The sequence below is a fragment of the Rhamphochromis sp. 'chilingali' genome, assembly GCF_963969265.1.
Source record: "Rhamphochromis sp. 'chilingali' genome assembly, chromosome: 9".
Taxonomy (NCBI): domain Eukaryota; kingdom Metazoa; phylum Chordata; class Actinopteri; order Cichliformes; family Cichlidae; genus Rhamphochromis; species Rhamphochromis sp. 'chilingali'.
This window is the reverse complement of record NC_137936.1, coordinates 2,280,057-2,300,208: the sequence shown is the minus strand read 5'-3', so window position 1 is coordinate 2,300,208 and position 20,152 is coordinate 2,280,057. Positions and strand designations below refer to the sequence as shown.

Sequence of the window (20,152 nt, the reverse complement as noted above, 5' to 3'; positions counted from 1 at the left end):
CTGAGCTCAACAACCTGATGGCACCCAACAGAGGAGCACGAGCAGCCTTTAACATAAGCTTTGCTTTATGACAATAATATTTTCACAGGCCACATGTTGTGTGTGCTACAAGAAAGAGAGATGCAGCCAAGCTGTCTTCCCTCGGCTGTCAGACGATTGATGGAGAGGCCAAGCAGGCTTTTGTCAGGAGGTGGGGGGTTGGTGTATGTTTGAGGGAAAGAGGAGGTAGCGGCCATTTCCTGGTTGCTCTACATTGGGAGGTGGGCAGCAGGCAGGAGGGGTGGGGGCTTTGGGCGGATGCCTGTCTCTTGTGTGTTAGAGAGGATATGTCTCAGAGGTACAAGTTGACAAGCGATTGACAAAGTCGAGTGAACACTATCTGGCCTAACACTCGCAGCTAAAAAAGCCGGAGTGCCGCCAACTTGAAGCCTCTCACTTGCTCCCAGCTAAATAGATAGCAAGTGACAAATATTGGTCAATAGAATGTGCAGTGTGTGTGTGTGTGTGTGCGTGTGCGCGCGCATGTGTGTGTGTTTGTGTGTGTGTGTGCATATGTAGGAGAGAGAGAGCGAGCGAGGCCTTTTTGAACAAGACAGCACAGACTAGACGATGGAAATACAAAACTCTGAACTCTGCTCAGACACCGTAACTATGGTTGTTTAAATGGGCCTACTCCAATTGGAACACCTAGATGACAGATTCTAAAGGGCTGCACTCAGGTCTGGTGATGGGGCACAATATAGGCAGAGGAATTAAGCCTCATAGATGTTGACCCATATCACACCTATCTGTCTGCTACTCCAACACACTCACAGCGGATGAGTGTCTAGTCAGGTAAATGCTGAGCAAATGTACAGAAACTGATATCATGGCGGCACCAGCTGGCTGGGGTCTTGACCAAAGTCTTTAACCAGTCAACCGTACCATCCTTTTTAAACTCATCGTCCTTATCTTGCTATCAAAAATGTCCACTACAAACAATTCAATTTTTGAATTCAGTTTTATTTATACAGTGCCAAATCACAACAACAGTCGCCTCCAGGCGCTTTATATTGTAAGGTAGACCCTACAATAATACATACAGAGAAAAACCCAACATATGACCATATGACCACCATCATATGACCCATTATGAGGAAGCACTTTGGCAAGAGGAAGAAACCTCCAACTGAACCAGACTCTTGGGAGGCACGGCCATCTGCTGCGACCGGTTGGGATGAGAGAAGGAAGACAGGATAAAGACTGCTGTGGAAAGTGTGATTCAACTAAGACATCTATTAGCACATGTTGAGTGAGAAAGGTGACTGAAAAGGAAAAACGCAATGCATCATGGGAATCCCCCGGCAGCCTACGTCTATTGCAGCATAACTAAGGGAGGATTCAGGGTCACCTGGTCCAGCCCTAACTATATGCTTTAGCAAAAAGGAAAGTTTGAAGCCTAATCTTGAAAGTAGAGATAGTGTCTGTCTCCTGAATCCAAACTGGAAGCTGGTTCCACAGAAGAGGGGCCTGAAAACTGAAGGCTCTGCCTCCCATTCTACTTTTAAATACTCTAGGAACAACAAGTAGGCCTGCAGAGCGAGAGCGAAGTGCTCTAATAGGGTGATATGGTACTACAAGGTCATTAAGATAAGATGGGGCCTGATTATTTAAGACCTTGTATGTGAGGAGCAGGATTTTGAATTCTGGATTTAACAGGAAGCCAAAACAGGAGAAATCTGCTCTCTCTTTCTAGTTCCTGTCAGGACTCTTGCTGCAGCATTTTGGACCTTAGTGGTTCAAGAGGTCTCTCCATTTACACGAACTGCTCTAATAGGATATTATGGTCGACAGTATCGAATGCTGCACTGAGGTCTAGCAGGACAAGCACAGAGATGAGTCCACTGTCAGAGGCCATAAGAAGATCATTTGTAACCTTCACTAAAGCTGTTTCTGTGCTGTGATGAGCTCTGAAACCTGACTGAAACTCTTCAAATAAACCATTCCTCTGCAGATGATCTGTTAGCTGTTTGACAACTACTTTTTCAAGAATATTTGAGATAAAAGGAAGGTTGGAGACTGAAAGCTGGGTCAAGAGATAGCTTTTTAAGTAAGGGCTTAACTACTGCCAGCTTGAAGGCCCATGGTACATTATTAGAGATAGGTTGATCATATTTAAGATGGAAGCATTAATTAATGGCAGGACTTCTTTGAGCAGTTTTGTAGGAATGGGGTCTAAAAGACACACTGATGGCTTGGGGTAAGTAATTACTGAAGTTAATTTAGAAAGATCAATTGGAGAAAATGACTAAATAAATATTGATGGTACTGAAACCAGCTGTATATAATATTATGTCTGTGACACAGTTATGAGTAATTTTTTCATTAATGGTTCAAATTGTATCTGTGATGAAATTAGTGAAGTCGGTACTAGTCAATGGTAATGGAATGGGTGGCTCAAACGAGCTCTGACTTTTTGTCAGCCTGGCTACAGTGCCGCACTACAGAGAAACCTAGGGTTGTTCTTGTTTTTCTTCAATCAGTGATGAGTAGTTAGATGTTCTGGCTTTATGGAGGGCTTTTTTTATAAAGCAGCAAAATATTTCACCAGGCTAGATGATGATCTTGACCAGGAAACCGTGGATGGACAGATCGATCCGCTCTGCAGTGAACGCCAGGACCGCCTCCTACAACGCGGGTCTCGCCACTGGCGATATGAGCGCCTACAAAGCGGCCTCATACGGCGTGCGGCGCGCGGTGAGAGATGCCAAATGCAGGTACTGGGAACGTGTGGAGTCCCGCTTCCACCAGGGCGACACACGGAGTATGTGGCACGGACTACGCACCATTACGGACTACAAAGCCAGGGACACTGCGCCGATCAACGCCGACTCTGCATTCACCAACGAGCTGAATCAGCTCTACGCCCATTTCGAGGTTAGCCAGGCGGCTAATGCTATCTACCGCCTGACTACCGAGGACAGTGACGTCATCAGCGAGAGACCGGTGACCAGCATCACGGAGCATGACGTCCGAGCAGCATTGAGGAGAGTGAACACAAGGAAAGCGGCGGGGCCAGACGGCATCACCGGCCATCTGCTGCGCTGCTGTGCTGACCAGCTAGCAGGTGTGTTCACTTACATCTTCAACGAGTCCCTGGCGAAGTCTGTGGTCCCCACATGCTTCAAAAGATCCACCATCATCCCTGTGCCCAAGAACAGCAAACCCTCATCCCTGAACGATTACCGGCCAGTTGCACTGACCTCGGTAGTAATGAAGGTGTTTGAGAGGCTGCTGAAGAACATCATCTCCTCCTCCATCCCAGACACCACAGATCCGCTGCAGTTCGCCTACAGATCCAACAGATCCACAGAGGATGCCATCGCCCACGTCCTACACACCACTCTCAGCCATGTGGAGAAGAAACAGGGTAACTATGTGCGAATGCTGTTTGTTGATTACAGTTCAGCGTTTAACACAATAGTGCCCTGCAGACTGTTCACAAAGCTCAGGGATCTGGGACTTAACAGCCGTCTGTGTGCATGGGTGTTGGACTTCCTCACTGGCAGAACTCAGGTGGTGAGGGTGGGTAGATGCATCTCTAACAGTATCACCATCAACACAGGAGCACCTCAGGGATGTGTCCTCTCGCCACTGCTCTACTCCCTCTACACTTCAGACTGTGTGGCCACCCATGGCTCCAACACCATTGTGAAGTTTGCTGACGACACAGTGGTGTTGGGTGCCATCTCCAACAACGATGAGACGGCCTACATGGATGAAGTGAAGAATCTGGCATCTTGGTGCCAGGACAACCACCTCCAGCTGAACGTCGGCAAGACCAAGGAGCTGGTGGTGGACTTCAGAAGGAGTCAGCACAGAGACTACAAGCCCATTATCATCAATGGAGCTCCAGTGGACAGGGTGCAGTCCTTCAAGTATCTTGGTGTCCACATCTCCTCAGACCTGACATGGTCTGCCCACATTCAGGTACAGACCAAAAAGGCTAGGCAGCGCCTGTATCACCTACGACAACTGAGGAAGTTCAGGGTCTCTCCAAAGATCCTCAGGATTTTCTATAGAGGCGCTGTGGAGAGCATCCTCACACAGAACATGACATCGTGGTTTGGGAACAGCTGTGTGAAGGACCAAAAAGCTCTCCAGAGAGTGATCCGTACAGCAGAACGCTGCTGCAGGATTGCTCTCCCCCCGCTTCAGGACACCTACACCAGGAGATGCCGGACTAGAGCAGCGCAGATACTGAAGGACCCGTCCCATCCTGGCAACAAACTGTTCCAACTTCTGCAATTTGGTAGAAGGTTCCGCATCTTCCGGGCAAGGACAGAGAGACTCAAGAGGAGCTTCTATCCCCAAGCCATCCGTGCCCTAAACACACACACCCGCCCTCTCACATCATCTATAATTGACTGAGACAGGACTCTTCCAGACACTAAACCAAGGAACAATGTACATTTCAAATTCCTTTAATTTTAAATATGTTTATATTGTCTATCCTGTAAAATAGTCAGATGTCTATTCATATTAATGTACAGAATTCACCTGCTGGCTGCTACTACTGCACATTCACCCAATGTATATACTACATATATATAAAAAAAACACCCAGCACACCCCTGCGGGCGGTTTATCCTTCAAGCTCGGGTCCTCTACCAGAGGCCTGGGAGCTTGAGGGTCCTGCGCAGTATCTTAGCTGTTCCCAGGACTGCGCTCTTCTGGACAGAGATCTCCGATGTTATTCCCGGGATCTGCTGGAGCCACTCGCCTAGCTTGGGAGTCACCGCACCTAGTGCTCCGATTACCACGGGGACCACCATTACCTTCACCCTCCACATCCTCTCGAGCTCTTCTCTGAGCCCTTGGTATTTCTCCAGCTTCTCGTGTTCTATATATATATATATATATATATATCTATCTATCTATATCTATATCTATATATATATATATATATATATATATATATATATATATATATATATATATATATATATATATATATATATATATATATATATATGTGTGTGTGTGTTCTTCCCTTCCTCTACCCCCCCCCCCCAATTTTTGCACATGTCGAGGAGCGCGTCAGGTTACATTTCACTGTGTGTTATACTCGTATAACTATGCATGTGACAAATAAAGAACCTTGAACCTTGTTTGCTGTATAGGCCTTAGCTCTCCTTGAAGTTAAATGTCAGTCTAAGCCTAACAGAGTTTTAAACTAGCAGAAAGTAAACATTTGAAATGCCATTTGGACTCCTCTTTCACTATTTAACTTTATGTTAGTCCTTTTTATCCCTTAAACTAGCCAAGGGATGTAACATGTGGCTAAACATGTCAATCCTGGTCCAATTGGGTAGGAGAGAAAACTACAGAGTCTGACATTGTTTTGGCAGAACAGTTGAAATGATAATTTCCCAGTAGTATAAAAAATACAAATGCACTAAGGTTCATTTTTTTGAAAGAAATTAACAGAAGATTGTACACTATGCACAATTATGAGTTTGTGACTGTGGTTTATTGTGGTCCTTTACTTACTTATTATTGAGTTGTTTCATTTTTATTGCTCTATTCTTTTGTGCTGTAGAAGATGCACTTAATTTCTTGTTGTGGAAATGACAATGACAATAAAGTATCTAAATCTGATATAGCATAGATTGTTTATATATAACATGTGTTTGCATTTGGAAAATTGCATTTTGCATTTGCCCATGTCGGCTGATGTGGTGTCCTGGCCCACATCCGATGAAAATGGGTTTTCTGAAGTTGCTCCTACACTGAGTAAAAATATTGTTTCCTGCTGTGTTATGCTTGAACCTCAGTACATTCACCTTTCTACAAAGAAATCACAATACTGTGTGGTCAGTGTCTGGACCTGAAGTTTTAAAAACACTGATTTTACCGGCTGAACTCACAAATAAAGGGACTTCAGTGGTTGACAATAAAGTTAAGTTAAGCGGCTGTTTCTAAGGCAGCAGATTTTCATCGGAGCATTCTGTTCCCACAACTGTGATTTACGTCATGTTATGATTTAGGGACAGAGCCCCTGATTTCAAAGGCTTAGCCTTGTTTCTTGAAAGACATTGGAGGGATTGCTGAGTTTTTATTTATAATGGTTTTTCTGTTTCTGAAACTGTTAATAAAGACACCATTTTGTGTTCACAAGCTTCTCAATGCCCACATTAAGTGTCAGATGTCTGATCCAGTTCAATAAATTATTTTTCTGTTTCTAAGCTTTCTGATGAGAGGACGGTATTCGTTGCATCTCAGACAACCTTCAAGCATGTTTGTTTTTAGCCTATGCAAAAAGGCCCTCTGTTCAACTCAGTTTCTGTAACCCCTGGACCCAAGCCTCCCCAGAGACTGTTGTTCCACCTGGGGCCTCCCCCACCTGAACTGAGACCATGGATTTTTTCCCTGTCAGAGCCTGAGCAAACTGAGGGTCCACAGTACCTTTTTCCAAGGACCTGGAGGGGGTCTGCTGTTATTTATGGCCTCCTGCTGGGCTGTCTGACTGCCATTGTCTGCAGCTTCCTGCCATGCCACCTGAGCTGGTTCATCTCTGGCATTGGCCACCCAGCCGGCCCCCAAAGTTTCTTCACCTCACTAGGGGCCTCCCAGCCAGGCAGCAGAGATTCTTAGCCTTTTCCGCTGGCCACTCATCCAACTCCCTGAACTACTTAGACCCTGCTGTGGGCCAACCAACTGACCTCATGAACTGCAGCCCTGGCGTGGGCCGACTGGTCATCAGAACTGCTCGAAAGCCCTGCTTCATGACCAGCTTGACCCTGTGCACTGTTTCCTGTGTTTATTTGAATTTTCTTCTTCCTGCGTTGTTTGGCAGTATCATTAGAAGCATGCATTTTCAGTTACTCGTTTTTGACCACGATATGGACTGCTTTCTTCCATTTGCCCAATATCTCTACAATTAGAAACATCCCTGTGGCGACGCATAGTCGGCGGTGCCCACCATGTCAAACACACGGGGAAGCAGGGGTTGTTCGGTATTGTGGTGTGTTGCATGTGCGGCTGGCAGCTTGTGAGCTGCAGTCGCGGTAAAAAAAAGGCTCAAAACAACACTCTCTGGACCTGCCGTGTCTCATTCACACCACAGTGGTGGCGAAACCCAGATGCTGGCCGAAATAGCGGCCACCCAGAGGGAGCAGGCGGCAGAGGTGCGCCGCCGGTGGGAAGAGCTGCGGGACCAGGCTGAGTGCCACCTGGGCTGAATCGCGGAGCTGGCGACATTGCTCCAGGCGTAGTCAACACCTCTGCCGCCAACCCCACAGGTGGAACCTGGCGGTGGAGGAACCATGTGGGGCACCTCGGCAGCTGGAGGTGGTGGACGAGGCGCGTGGGGGTCCGCGCCTGCGAGAGGAGGGGGAACAGCTGGGTGAAAGAGTGTTCCTGCCGCGAGCGGTGGAGGAGCCGCTCCAGCCGGGGATGGAGGAAGTCCACGAGGGTCCGCTCCAGCAGGGAGCGGTGGAGGAGTCGCTCCAGCTGGTAGCAGTAGAGGAACTGTGTGGGGAGGTGGAGGTCCCCGTGCAAGGGGAGCCTGCTCGATCTGGGTCCCAGGGCACGACCTGATCTGGACCGACGGATGCCGGCCCAGCCGCCTGTGAGCAGGAGCTCATGACTGTGCCTGCAGGGTCATGTCGACTTGGCCACCTGGCGAGCCGACACGACCAGGCGGTCTCCAGACCAGCGTTGCTGCCACCGCTGGAGGCGTGGCCGGCCTCTGGAAGGGACACGGCCCTATCGCTGGGTTGGAAGCCAGTTAAGGGGAGTAGGTTTGGCCGGACGGCTTCCCAGCCTCAATCAGGCAATGGGGGTATGTGGTGAGTCGTGGTCGGCGGTGCTGTGCGGGCTCACCTACACGGCATGTGCAGGTGAGGTTACATAAAATGGCTCAAAACAACACTCTCTGGACCATTCACACCACAATCCCATCTCAAATTGGCACTGAAAAACTAGTTTATGTATTTATTACTTTTAGGCTGGACTGCTAGACTAAGTTATAACTAACTAACTAAAAAGCCAGCTGACCCAAAAAGATGGCCTCAGAATCTCATCTCTGATTTTTGTGGATGATGTGGTTCTGTTGGCTTCATCGGGTGGGGGCCTCCAGCTCGCACTGGAACGGTTCGCAGCCGAGTGTGAAGCAGCGGGAATGAGGATCAGCACCTCCAAATCTGAGGCCATGGTTCTCAGCTGGAAAAGGGTGGAGTGCCCACTCCGGGTCGGGGATGAGTTCCTGCCCCAAGTGGAGGAGTTCAAGTATCTCGGGGTCTTGTTCGCGAGTGATGGGAGAAGGGAGCCGGAGATCGACAGACGGATTGGGGCTGCAGCTGCAGTAATGCGGACGTTGCACCGGTCCGTCGTGGTGAAGAGGGAGCTGAGTGTAAAAGCGAAGCTCTCAATTTACCGGTCGATCTACGTCCCTACCCTCACCTATGGCCACGAGCTGTGGGTAGTGACCGAAAGAACGAGATCGCGGATACAAGCGGCAGAAATGAGCTTCCTCCAAAGGGTGGCTGGCCTCTCCCTTAGAGATAGGGTGAGAAGTTTGGCCATCCGGGAGGGGCTCAGAGTAGAGCAGCTGCTGCTCCACATCGAAAGGAGCCAGCTGAGGTGGTTCGGGCATCTGACAAGGATGCCCCCTGGGCGCCTCCTGGGTGAGGTGTACCAGGCATGTCCCACCGGGAGGAGGCCCCGGGGCAGACCCAGGACACGCTGGAGAGATTATATCTCTCGGCTGGCCTGGGAACGCTATATTGGTTACTGTTCCCTGTTCCATATTTTAAGTAGAATGGGAGTTTTCAGGCTCCTCTTCTGTGGAACCAGCTTCCAGTTTGGATTCAGGAGACAGACACTATCTCTACTTTTAAAATTAGGCTTCAAACTTTCCTTTTTGCTAAAGCATATAGTTAGGGCTGGACCAGGTGACCTTGAACCCCCCCCCCCCCCCCCCCCCCCCCTTTGTTATTCTGCAATAGGTCTAGGCTTCCCATGATGCACTGAGTGTTTCTTTCACTCACCTTTTTCACTCACTAGTTCTTTATAAGCTATATTATATTTAATCATTATTTATTGTTAATCCCTGCCTCCCTTCCACAGTATGCATTTTTCTTGCTTTAATCCCCTCACCCTAACCAGGGACGGGCAGATGGCAGACTGTCCCTGACCTTGGTTCTGCTGGAGCAGTCTTCCTGTTAAAAGGGGTTTTTTCTTTCCCACTGTACCTAGCGGGGTTATATAGGTTGTTTCTGCTTTTTTATGTTATTTTAGGTTGCTTATTCTACAATATAAAGCACCTTGAGGCAACTGTTGTCGTGACTTGGAGGTATATGAGTCAAACTGATTTGAAAGTGTGAGGACAACAACCTCACCCTCACCGCGGACGCGGACTAGACGAAGGAGATAGTGGACATGATGAAGGAAAGGAGACTCCACCATGCATTCAGGAGCTTGAAGTCAACAGGGTGGTCTGCTTTAAATAGCTGGGATTCTACATAGTGAGTATCTCACCACACAGCTGGTTAAAAGGGCTCCACACTAGCTATATTTTCTAAAGAGGCTGAGGTAGGTTAGCATGTCACCCAGATCCTCAACAACTTATACAGCTCAATGGTTGAGCATCTTGACCAGCTACGTCACCATGTAGTACGGCAAAGCAAATGATATGGACTGCAAATGCTTGCAGAGAGTGGTAAAAACTGATGAAAAGATCAAAGGGAGTCCACTACACTCTCAATAGAACATCTGCTGTCATGCACATGAGTCCACAGGATAGTTACCTCCCCAAAGACTCTACCCTCTCGCATTACTGTCAGTTCACACTTCTACCATTTCAACAAAGGTACAAAGTGTGAAATCTAGGACTTGTAGACTAAAGACATCCTTCTTCCCCACTACTGTTAGACTCATAAACACGTGACAGGAATTTATAACCTTGGACTACCTCAATTTGCAACTGTACATTTTGTAATTTTTGCACACGTAATTGCATGTAATGTTCATATTTTGAAAAGGGAGACAGATGGTTTGCAAGAGCAGTGAAAAGAGGCTATCTATGTCCACTATGAGTGACCATCTTGGAACAGGGGGGCTTATGACACCAAGTGTCTGCCACCTACAATGCAGTTTTGAGATCCCTTCCCCAGTCAAATCTTGCATCAGGTGATCTCAGGTGAGGCAAGGTTGTGCAATGGTTTAATCCAAAACCTCTGGTGAAAATGACCCAAGCCTTTTTTCAAACCTTGATAACATGATCAGTGGTCAGTCAACAACTCTCTTAAGTGACAACCCCCATTAAGGTTTAAATTCCTGGGACTCACCACCATGGTTTTAGAAGCGTCTCAGATGAGAGGTGAAACATCTTTGAGAAACCTGAAGAAGTCCAGTTGCTTTCTTTCCAAGTAATTGCACCCTCACTGTTGTCTACTGCACATGAAGTTGATGTAGCATATTAAATTGCATAACTATATACATAGCTTATTTTAGCTGTTATATGCGGATTTTAGGAGAATAGGTCATCTGCCACACTCAACTGTCCTGCCAACCACCAAACCCAGAGTCGGCCAGTGGATTGACAGAGAGAGAGCCATGATTTTCCGTTCCAGAGTACATGTCTCCACTTCTCTAGAGTTCAGTGGCAGTGTGCTTTACACCACTGCATCAAACTCTTTGCATTGCATTTGGTGATATAGGGCTTGAATGCAGTTGCTCAGCTATAGAAACGTTGTCCATGAGCTTCGTGACCTTTAAACAAACTTTCATTACAAGTTTCAAGACCTTTGAACAAAATTTCTTGTCTTTTTTTTTTGCCATAAAGAAAAATCTGGATCATTTCTGCTGTCTGAGTCAGTGATATCTTACTCCATGGCGTCATGTTCAAGTCTGGAAAATTGTAGAGTTTAGAAGGTTCTTATAGAGCATAAAAAGGCCTGTCTATAGAGCATAGAGACAGGGATGATGAGAATGGTAAACGGCCTGTATTTGTATAGGGCTTGTACTAGTCCCCCCTAGGGACCCCAAAGCGCTTTACACACCCAGTCATCCACTGGTGGAGGCTACAGTTGTAGCCACAGCTGCCCTGGGGCAGACTGACAGAAGCGAGGCTGCCATATCGCGCCATCGGCCCTTCTGGCAGTAGGCGAAGTGTCTTGCCCAAGGACACAACGACCAAGACTGTCCGAGCCGGGGCTCGAACCGGCAACTTTCCGATTACAAGGCGAACTCCCAACTCTTGAGCCAAGATCGCCCTAGATCGAGAAGGCAGAGAAGAAGCTTGTCGTGGTAGGTGTGGCAGACCGTGGGGATGAGAGGAATGAGGACCCCCTACTCCCTACTCCCGTGCTCCATGCTCAGTCTCCGTTCCCTGTGTACCGTCCGTATGCTTCCTGATTTTCACAAATCCTCCTGGGGAAACACGCATACAAAGGCAGCCATGAGTATTTAGCAAACTGGCACTAACCTTGCACATATTACTAAGACTGACAGGAAGTCACTCAACGATCCAGCATCAAGGAGCTCTCAGCCACACTGTTTGGTAGCTCCTCTGACGAGGCTTGATCAGCACCAGGTGTGTGTGGAGATTCTTGGGTGTGACCGGTCAGCTGGCAGGGCCACACCCACCAGCCCTGAAAGTGCCTGTCACGACCGCACCCTCACACACACGCACACACCCATACACACCTGCCAGTACACAAACAAGGAACACAGGACAGCAGCAGTGCAGAAGGCACAACCCTCAAATAATAATAATAATAATAATTATAGTCCACACTGCTCACGGACCCCGAGTCCCTGGAACCGGGTCCGTGACAGAGCTAGATCTTTACTAAAAAAATACTGACCTGCACAGCTTGGACAGAAGACATATGTAGAAGCTGAGTGTTCTGTGCAGTAATGCCTTCAATCTGCTTGATACTTTATACAACATCCCCATTCACCCATTCAGAGACATTCACACTGATGGATGCATCAAAGATCAGCTGGGAGTTAGTATCTTGCCCAAGGAGATTTGACTTGTAAACGGGAGCAGCCATGGATCAAACCACCTACCATCTAAATGTCTTGGTGCAGTCTCAATCATCCAGGTAAGTAAATCTCAAAAGGTTGATCCTGTTCATCTGGATGTTTTCAGTGGGAGAAAGGTTTCGTCAATCAACCAAATGACTTCTTCAGTCTCAGCTGACTGCAGGTTTCCCCAACCTTATAAACAGAACATTTGCATAATGACTGAAATGCTTTGATCAGTGGTTGTTAATCAGTAGATGTTGATTAATGGTCACGACAATTTGCATATTAATGATCAAGGAACTGACCTCGTAGATTTAAGAATTTTAGCAACAATAGTGGCACTCATGTCACTGCTGTAGATGCTTGACAGGAGCTTGGATGTAATTAAGCTGACAGAAGGTGTTGCCTTACATTACCTATACCTCTAGAAACACATCCAAAAAATGGCTTTTCAGTTCAGTATGAGATAGTCAGTGTTCTTCATGACTCATGAAGGAGTTAATCTGGCCTCCTCCAGAGACCAACATGTCTCTTCTCCAGAGACTTGATCTTGATCTTCTCTAGGGAGAATACTTCTGCATGGCAACTTCTAGGTAAAGAGATGGAAATGTGGGATGCCAAAATAGCATAGGAAATTATCTCCTGTTTTGCTCTCCATTTATGCAGCTGATTATCCTAATATACCTGACACATTTTTCATGCTCTCTTGATCTATGAAGAAATGTCACTTGGAGTCTGGTACGACTCTAGCCAACTCTGCTGCCACAATCCTGAAGTCCACAGATTAATCAGAAACATTTGTCTGTCCCTGATGAAGATTTAATAATTTTAACAACATTCATGGCATTCATGTCATAGCACACACACACAAACAGCCAAGCCCTTTCCAGAACGAAGTGCTCATCCTGTTTGCCTTTGTTCAACGGCAAACGAGCAGATATGGGTCCTGCTGATGTAGTCTTTGGTTAAGGAACTGCTATGGCTCTGTTCTTTTATTATTTTTTTTTAGCAGTGTATGTATCCTATCAACCTATCACAGAGAGAGAGAGTGAGAGAACATTTTGGGATGGAAAAGAAGGGTGGTGTCTTGTCTGTACTTTAGATTCTGATTAGTTGTTGTGGTGTCCTGGAGGCCAGGGAGCTGCTGGAGCTGCTGGAGCTGCTGTTCCCTCCATTCTTTATTTGGCCTCAGGTCTCATCAGTGCTCATCAGTAGTGGGCATTTGTCATTTGTCTCTCACTCACACACACACACACACACACACACACACACACACACACACACACACACACACACACACACACACACACACACACGTGCGCGTGCTCAGAATGAACCTTCAGATAGAGTCAGAGCTGCCACTTGCAACAGGAGGAGTGGTGACAATGGTCTGTTGGCCAGGCATGGTGATTTGTGACGACAAGTTGGTATGACTGGCAGCTACAATAACAGCAGGCCAGCTACAGCAAGCAACAGGGTGTCACTACAGTTCGTGTTTGCAGCACAGGAAACAATGACAAAACCACAGCCACTATCTTTAACCAGACTCATACACTGATTTATGGGTTAGCACTGGCCTTTTATTGACTGCAAAGTGTAAAGCACTATTAGCATTACACTGTCTAGTCAGTGTCATATTACACTACATATTACAGCACAAATGTGTTAGGTTAAACAAACAGCCCATTTTACTTTTTTAATAGTCTTACTAATGCACTATCCATTTCTTGGTGTAAATGCATACTATAACATTAGTATAACACAGTAAAAAAATAATAATGATGCTAGTAATACTCATTTTAGCTACATGAGGTAGAAATGGATCACATAACATTTCAAATTCAAATTCAAATTTTTATTTGTCACGTACACAGTCATACACAGTACGATATGTAGTGAAATGCTTGGACAACTGCTCGTGACCTAAAGAGAACAAAAAAGGAAAAGGCTATGAATAAGATAGGAAATAAATATGAAAAATTAAAAAGGGTAAATTTAACTAGGAAGGAATAAAATATAAATTAAGGTTAAAAATGAAATAACTGTACAACACAAATTAGAATGAAGGGTAAATTTAACTGGGAGAGAATAAGAAAAAATATATAAATTAAAGTTGAAAATAAAATAACTGTACAACAAAATACACAGTATAGAACTATATAAGAATGTATGAAGAAATCTAAATATAAATAAATATATACACAATAACAGCAGCTGTACAAGTATTAACTGGAAATGAAGAATATAGTGACCAGTGTTGTGCAATCCACATTATGTCTTGTGCAGTGCAAATATGCTTAAAGTGATTTAAGTGATGAAGTGAAAACAATGTCCAGAAAGTCCAGTGTGTGTGTAAGAACTGTATGTGTGGGTCAGTACTGTGTGGTGGTGTGATTGAGAGACCGTATCGCCTGCGGGAAGAAGCTCCTCCTCAGTCTCTCTGTGTTGGTCTTCAGGGAGCGGAATCGCTTTCCTGACCTCAACAGAGAGAACAGTCTGTTGTTGGGATGGCTGAGGTCCTTCACGATCTTCCTGGCCTTGGTCCAGCACCGCCTGCTGTAGATTGAGTGCAGGTCAGTGAGCTCGGAGCGGATGGTGCGCTCAGCTGACCGCACAACCCTCTGTAGAGCTCGTCTGTCCTGCATGGTGCTGCTCCCGAACCAGGTTAAGATGTTTCCCGTCAGGATGCTCTCTATGGTGCAGGAGTAAAAGTTCCTGAGCACCTTGGAGGGCAGTTGGAAGTCTCTCAAGCGTCTGAGGTGGTAGAGACGCTGACGGGCCTTTTTCACCACGGTGTTGATGTGACAGGACCATGACAGGTCCTGCGTGATGTGAACTCCGAGGTATTTGAAGCTGTCCACTCTCTCCACTGGGCACTCGTTGATGACGGGGGTCTGGTAGTTCCTCTCCTGCTTAGTGCTGAAGTCCACTATCAGCTCCTTTGTCTTACTGACGTTTAGAAGGAGGTTGTTCCTCTGGCACCAGTTCTCCAGATTCCTAATCTCCTTCAGGTAGGCCGTCTCGTTGTTATCAGAGATCAGGCCCACCACGACGGTGTCGTCAGCAAACTTGATGATGGTGGTGGAGCTGGTAGTGGCCACACAGTCATATGTGTACAAAGAGTACAGCAGGGGGCTCAGAACACACCCCTGGGGGGCTCCAGTGCTGAGAGTGGTGGAGGCTGAGACATGTCCGCCCATCCTTACTGCCTGTGGTCTGCCAGTTAGGAAGTTGGCGATCCACTGACACATAGATGAGCTGAGTCCCAGATGCTCCAGCTTGGTGGTGAGTGTGGAGGGAATTATGGTGTTAAATGCAGAGCTGTAGTCTATGAAGAGCATTTTAACATAATTCCCCCTTCTAGTGTCCAAGTGAGTGAGTGATGTGTGGAGGAGATGAGAGATGGCATCGTCTGTGGAACGATTTGGACGGTAAGCGAACTGTAGTGGGTCCAGTGTGTCTGGTAGTGAAGAAATGATGAAGTCTCTGACCAGGCGTTCAAAGCACTTCATCACTACTGAGGTGAGGGCTACAGGGCGGTAGTCATTGAGAGAAGCAGGGTGGGGTTTCTTCGGGACAGGAACAATGATGCACTCTTTGAAGCATGTGGGGATCACCGACTGAGATAAAGAGATGTTGAATATCTCAGTGAACACAGGAGCTAGCTGGTATGCGCAGTCTCTGAGGATACGACCTGGGATGCCGTCTGGTCCTGCTGCTTTCCTGGTGTTCACTCTCTTGAAGGCTCTCCTTACTTCATGCTCGGAGATGACGAGCACGTTTCCGGTGCTGGCAGTATCTTCCTGTCTGCAGCCGTTAGCGCCGCTCGCACTAGCATCGTTGGAGTCCTTAGCTGCAGCCTCGAAGCGAGCATAGGAAGTGTTCAGCTCGTCTGCCAGAGTCACGGCCGCGTTTGTCATACCGGTTGTTGGTGCTTTATAGTCCGTTATTGTCCTTAGTCCCCGCCACAGGCTCCTAGAGTCACTCTGTTGGAGTTGTGACTCTAGTTTCCTCCCGTAGCGCTGCTTCGCCTCTTTCACCGCCCTCCGCACGTTATATGACGCAGCTTTGTACGGGTCCATGTCCCCCGTCGTGAGTCCCGTGTTGTAGGCAGCGGTGCGGGATCTCAGAGCGTCACGGATGGTTTTATCCACCCACCCACCTTTAACAAGGTGAAATGACAAGGGCACGCACACACAAGGGTAGGAGTTTGTGTCTTAAATAGCTATCCGATTGTTCAGTCTGACGTCACTAGCCGTGTCTGGGCCTAAACTCCGCTGCAGGTCCATATATCAAACGATCACTATGGCATTACTGAGAGTTGAAAAACTGTCTAAAGTCTTTCATCTTTAATAAAATGATCAGCGTTCTGCTCTACCAGGTGTAACAATTGAGTTTAACATCCAGGCATCCATGAAAATGGAATTTATGACATTTAACGGAGTTAGAAGTTAGCAGGGAGTTAGCTCGCTAGCTTCTATCTAAATACAATATAGCATGTCCTGACTGCGGGGTTTTGGAAACAAATTAAAACGTACAGCTCTGTTATCACTTCCAGCATAAATGAAGACAGAAAACTAAACAGCAGTGACGTTTATAGGGTTACTGAAGTTGGGCTAGCTGCTATATAATGATGTGCTACGTGACCGCTAGCGACACAGCTATGTTAGCATAATATAAACAAGCTAACTTTTTTTCCACTCAATAAAAGTTAACGTGAGTGTTCTCGGTGGTCAGGAACAAATGTAATTGCATGGCATGATGGACCAAACTTCAGCCAGGAGAACAACTGAGATTGTCCATCCACAATACGAGGTTAGTCATTCATATACTGCTGCATGGGCTGGGCTGTAGTTACATCCTAAGGTTTTAAAAACTGAGCTTAAATAAATGATTAGCGGTAATAAAAGCCGAGGGAGGTCAACGGTGATCACTGACTGTTTTAGGAGCTTTTTGAGATCAAATAGAAGAAAATACAAAACATTACACATGTTAACAACACAAAAGCCATATTAAACGCAGACTACTTTAGGCCCGGAAGTAGGATTCGTCACGTCATCACTGAACAACCGGATTGCGCTAATGTCCACATTTATGTTAATCTCTTATTAACAGCTTAGTCGTAACAATTTCTGTATTTTTAACATCATGCCAAATTTTTAGTTTTACTTAATGTACTATCACCAAAAGTAGCCTAATTCACACCCTGTAAATGAATGCGCCTTCACATTGCTCCCCCTAGTGGAGCCGCAAGACATTACCGCTTTTCTACCACATTTCTAAATGCTGCTCAGGGGCACTACCACTCGTGGTTGCATCATCCACGTGACAGGCAGGGGATATCATTACGGCTGCCCAACAACCGGTGGGTAATTGGTCGGGAATCCGTTAAGCATCCACCATTCACCGTCAGGGATGAGACAGCCATTTTAAGTGGCTGTATCTGTATATACAGTGGGAATAAAACCATCTAAAAGGAAAATTCCAGACCTTTATATTGGCCAGTCTCCACCACTCATTATATGTTATGTGGTCATGTGAAGAAATATTCCTTTGTTGACAGGAGTCTACTGTACATTAATTGACACTTGAGGAGGATTTGGATTTCCTGTGTTCAACTCTTAGCATGTTCTGATAACTGAATATTTCCTCTCATTGTGACTGGTGTAGGTAAGTCAGTACACCTTTGCCATGTGCAGCTACAGAGAGAAGAAGGCCGAGCCTGTAGAACTCCTTCAGCTGGAGGGCTACACGGTGGACTATACTGACCCCCAGCCAGGTAACGTTGCAAACACACACAGCGGCACAGTGGATGATAACATGCAATGTCCAAGGACTAATTTCACAGTTTGACTTCCAAATTGGCTGACATACCCATAGTCCCAAGGTCACGTTGCCTGATTAGATCCAAACTCTGCATGACTGAAAACTCCAACAGTGTTCACTTAGGTCTGTGGAGCCAAAGATAAGTCTCAGAAATATTGATGGATTTATCCGTGGATATGAAAGGAAAATCATGGTTTTATTTGCACATAAAACAAATAGAATTCACATAATTCCAAGTGTTCAGAATCAGAATCAGAAAGACTTTATTTATCCCTAAGGGGCAATTAAGATACAACAGAGCAGCATGACATTGAAGATAGTGTTGCTACACCTAGCTTCATTCTGAACAGAGGTCAGACCAACCCAACTAATTGTTGCTTTTGGTTTATGTTGGGAAGAGAAAGGGAGAAAACAGAAGTGAAAAAAGATACTTTGTCTATCCCATATCTGTGAAAAAAATAATAATAGTAATTAAAATTATGACAGTAATATCTGGGGCAGCATGATATTGAGGTGATTAACAAAAAGTCCTGGGTTTAAATCCAGGATCTGTCTGTGGCCTTTCTGTGTTTGCATGTAGTTTCTCTCCAGGTACTCCCCCTACAGTCCAAAGACATGCAGTTAGTGGGTTTAGGTTAATTGGGCTACTGGTAAATATTTGTAATCTTCTTGTAATGTTAACTGGTTTCCACACCAAGTGTTCTTCCCTTGTTTATTTTTCAGGTCTCGACGGTGGCAGAACATTTTTCAATGCAGTAAAAGAGGGTGATACTGTGATCTTTGCCAGTGATGACGAGCAAGACCGTATCCTATGGGTGCAGGCAATGTACCGGGCCACTGGTCAGTCCCACAAGCCCGTCCCTCCGACCCAGGTCCAGAAACTCAACGCAAGGGGAGGCACAACACCACAGCTCGATGCACCTATATCTCAGTTCTGTAAGTTTTCAGCTCTCATATTTGTATTTGCCTTTAAGTTTTTAACAAATTCTTGGTCAAAAACAGGATTTCACGGTCCACTTTTTTTTTTTCATGATTTGATTTTCTGGCACTGATACTGGCTCTGTCAAGTTTCTTTTTTTAATCACTCAAATTCAAAGAGAGAGAGAGAGAGAGAGAGAGAGAGATGAGATGAGAAACAGATTTTATTTTGTGGGGTTTTTGGTCTTAGCTGCATCATGTCTTGTTCTGTCTTTGTCCTCACAGCATTATGCTTTCTAAACAACAAAATTATTACCTTTAGTCCATTTGGGTACTGTTTAGCTGCATGTTGCTTGGCTCTTTGTAAAAGTGTTGGTGGCTTTGCTGTGTGTCTTTATGTTTCTCTGTTCCTTTTTCCTTCTCTTCTCATCCTTTAAAACCCTGACCCTACTTTTAGCTGGATTAAGTGGTAAGTGCTTTTTCCCTTTTCTGTCTCCTTCTCATTTTTGTTGCTGATCACTCTTGCTGCTTTTAGAACGCAGTCTTCTTATCACGTTTCTGCAGGCTGAAATCAGATGATTTGCCTCTACTTTTGTGTTCACGTTTATTATCTTGAGGCAGTGGATGGATCAGGCTACAAGAATGTTGCACAACAGACCAGGTTTTGTATGTTTTTTATTGTTTGGTTTTAATGGAGATAAAAGTGTGTCTAGTTCTTAACAGGAATTGTATTAGTAGCCTTTTCATTACAGTACAAAAAAACCCTCCTAATGTGGACAACATTTGGATACTGTGCAAATATCCTCTGGCATAGCCATAAAAACATAGACAGATGTTGTAGTACGCTGCATCATTTTGTGTTCTCCTCAGATCCTGGTTGCCTAGAAACAAGCAATAACAGAAGAAACAAAGATGTTGACTGTAAAAGATAATTGTGTTTTTTAACGTTATGCAAATTAGTTAGTACAGCTGGGGCCATGTCAGATTGGAGGGGGCGCAAATGAAAGCATAAATTAATTCATTCATGCAGAGTCTGTGCTAAAGACATGGTAGCAGAAGCAGTGAGTACATTTTTGTATGAGTTGAGAAAACATGCGTAAACACATCCATTATCATGTGTTTATGTTTGTACTACTTACGAGTTTTCTACAGATTTCCATTTCGATACAATTTACTGAATCCAGTCAGACTCACACTGGTGACATTGACCTGTTTTAGTATTATAACATTCAGTTGTTATGTGACGAGTGGCTAACATAAAGAAATGTCTCTAGAAATCTGGTAGTTTATTCCCAGCAACTAAAATGCACTTTATGAAGATCTAAGCAGTGTGCCATTCAAACTGACTGTGAAATATTCAACAGTTATCATTATACCAAACAACCTATAA

The 20,152-nt window shown here is 45.6% G+C and overlaps 1 protein-coding gene across 2 annotated transcripts in view; it reads left to right on the top strand.

The window, feature by feature from the left end:
- Positions 1–20,152, top strand: part of LOC308402256 (calcium-dependent secretion activator 1-like) — a 336,790-nt gene that overhangs the window by 140,738 nt on the left and 175,900 nt on the right. For both annotated transcript variants that reach the window (XM_080890943.1, XM_080890942.1), the window contains exons 10-11: positions 17,689–17,797; positions 18,568–18,780. In XM_080890943.1, the coding sequence (XP_080747069.1) occupies positions 17,689–17,797; positions 18,568–18,780 (322 nt within the window). The remainder of the gene's footprint in view (positions 1–17,688; positions 17,798–18,567; positions 18,781–20,152) is intronic.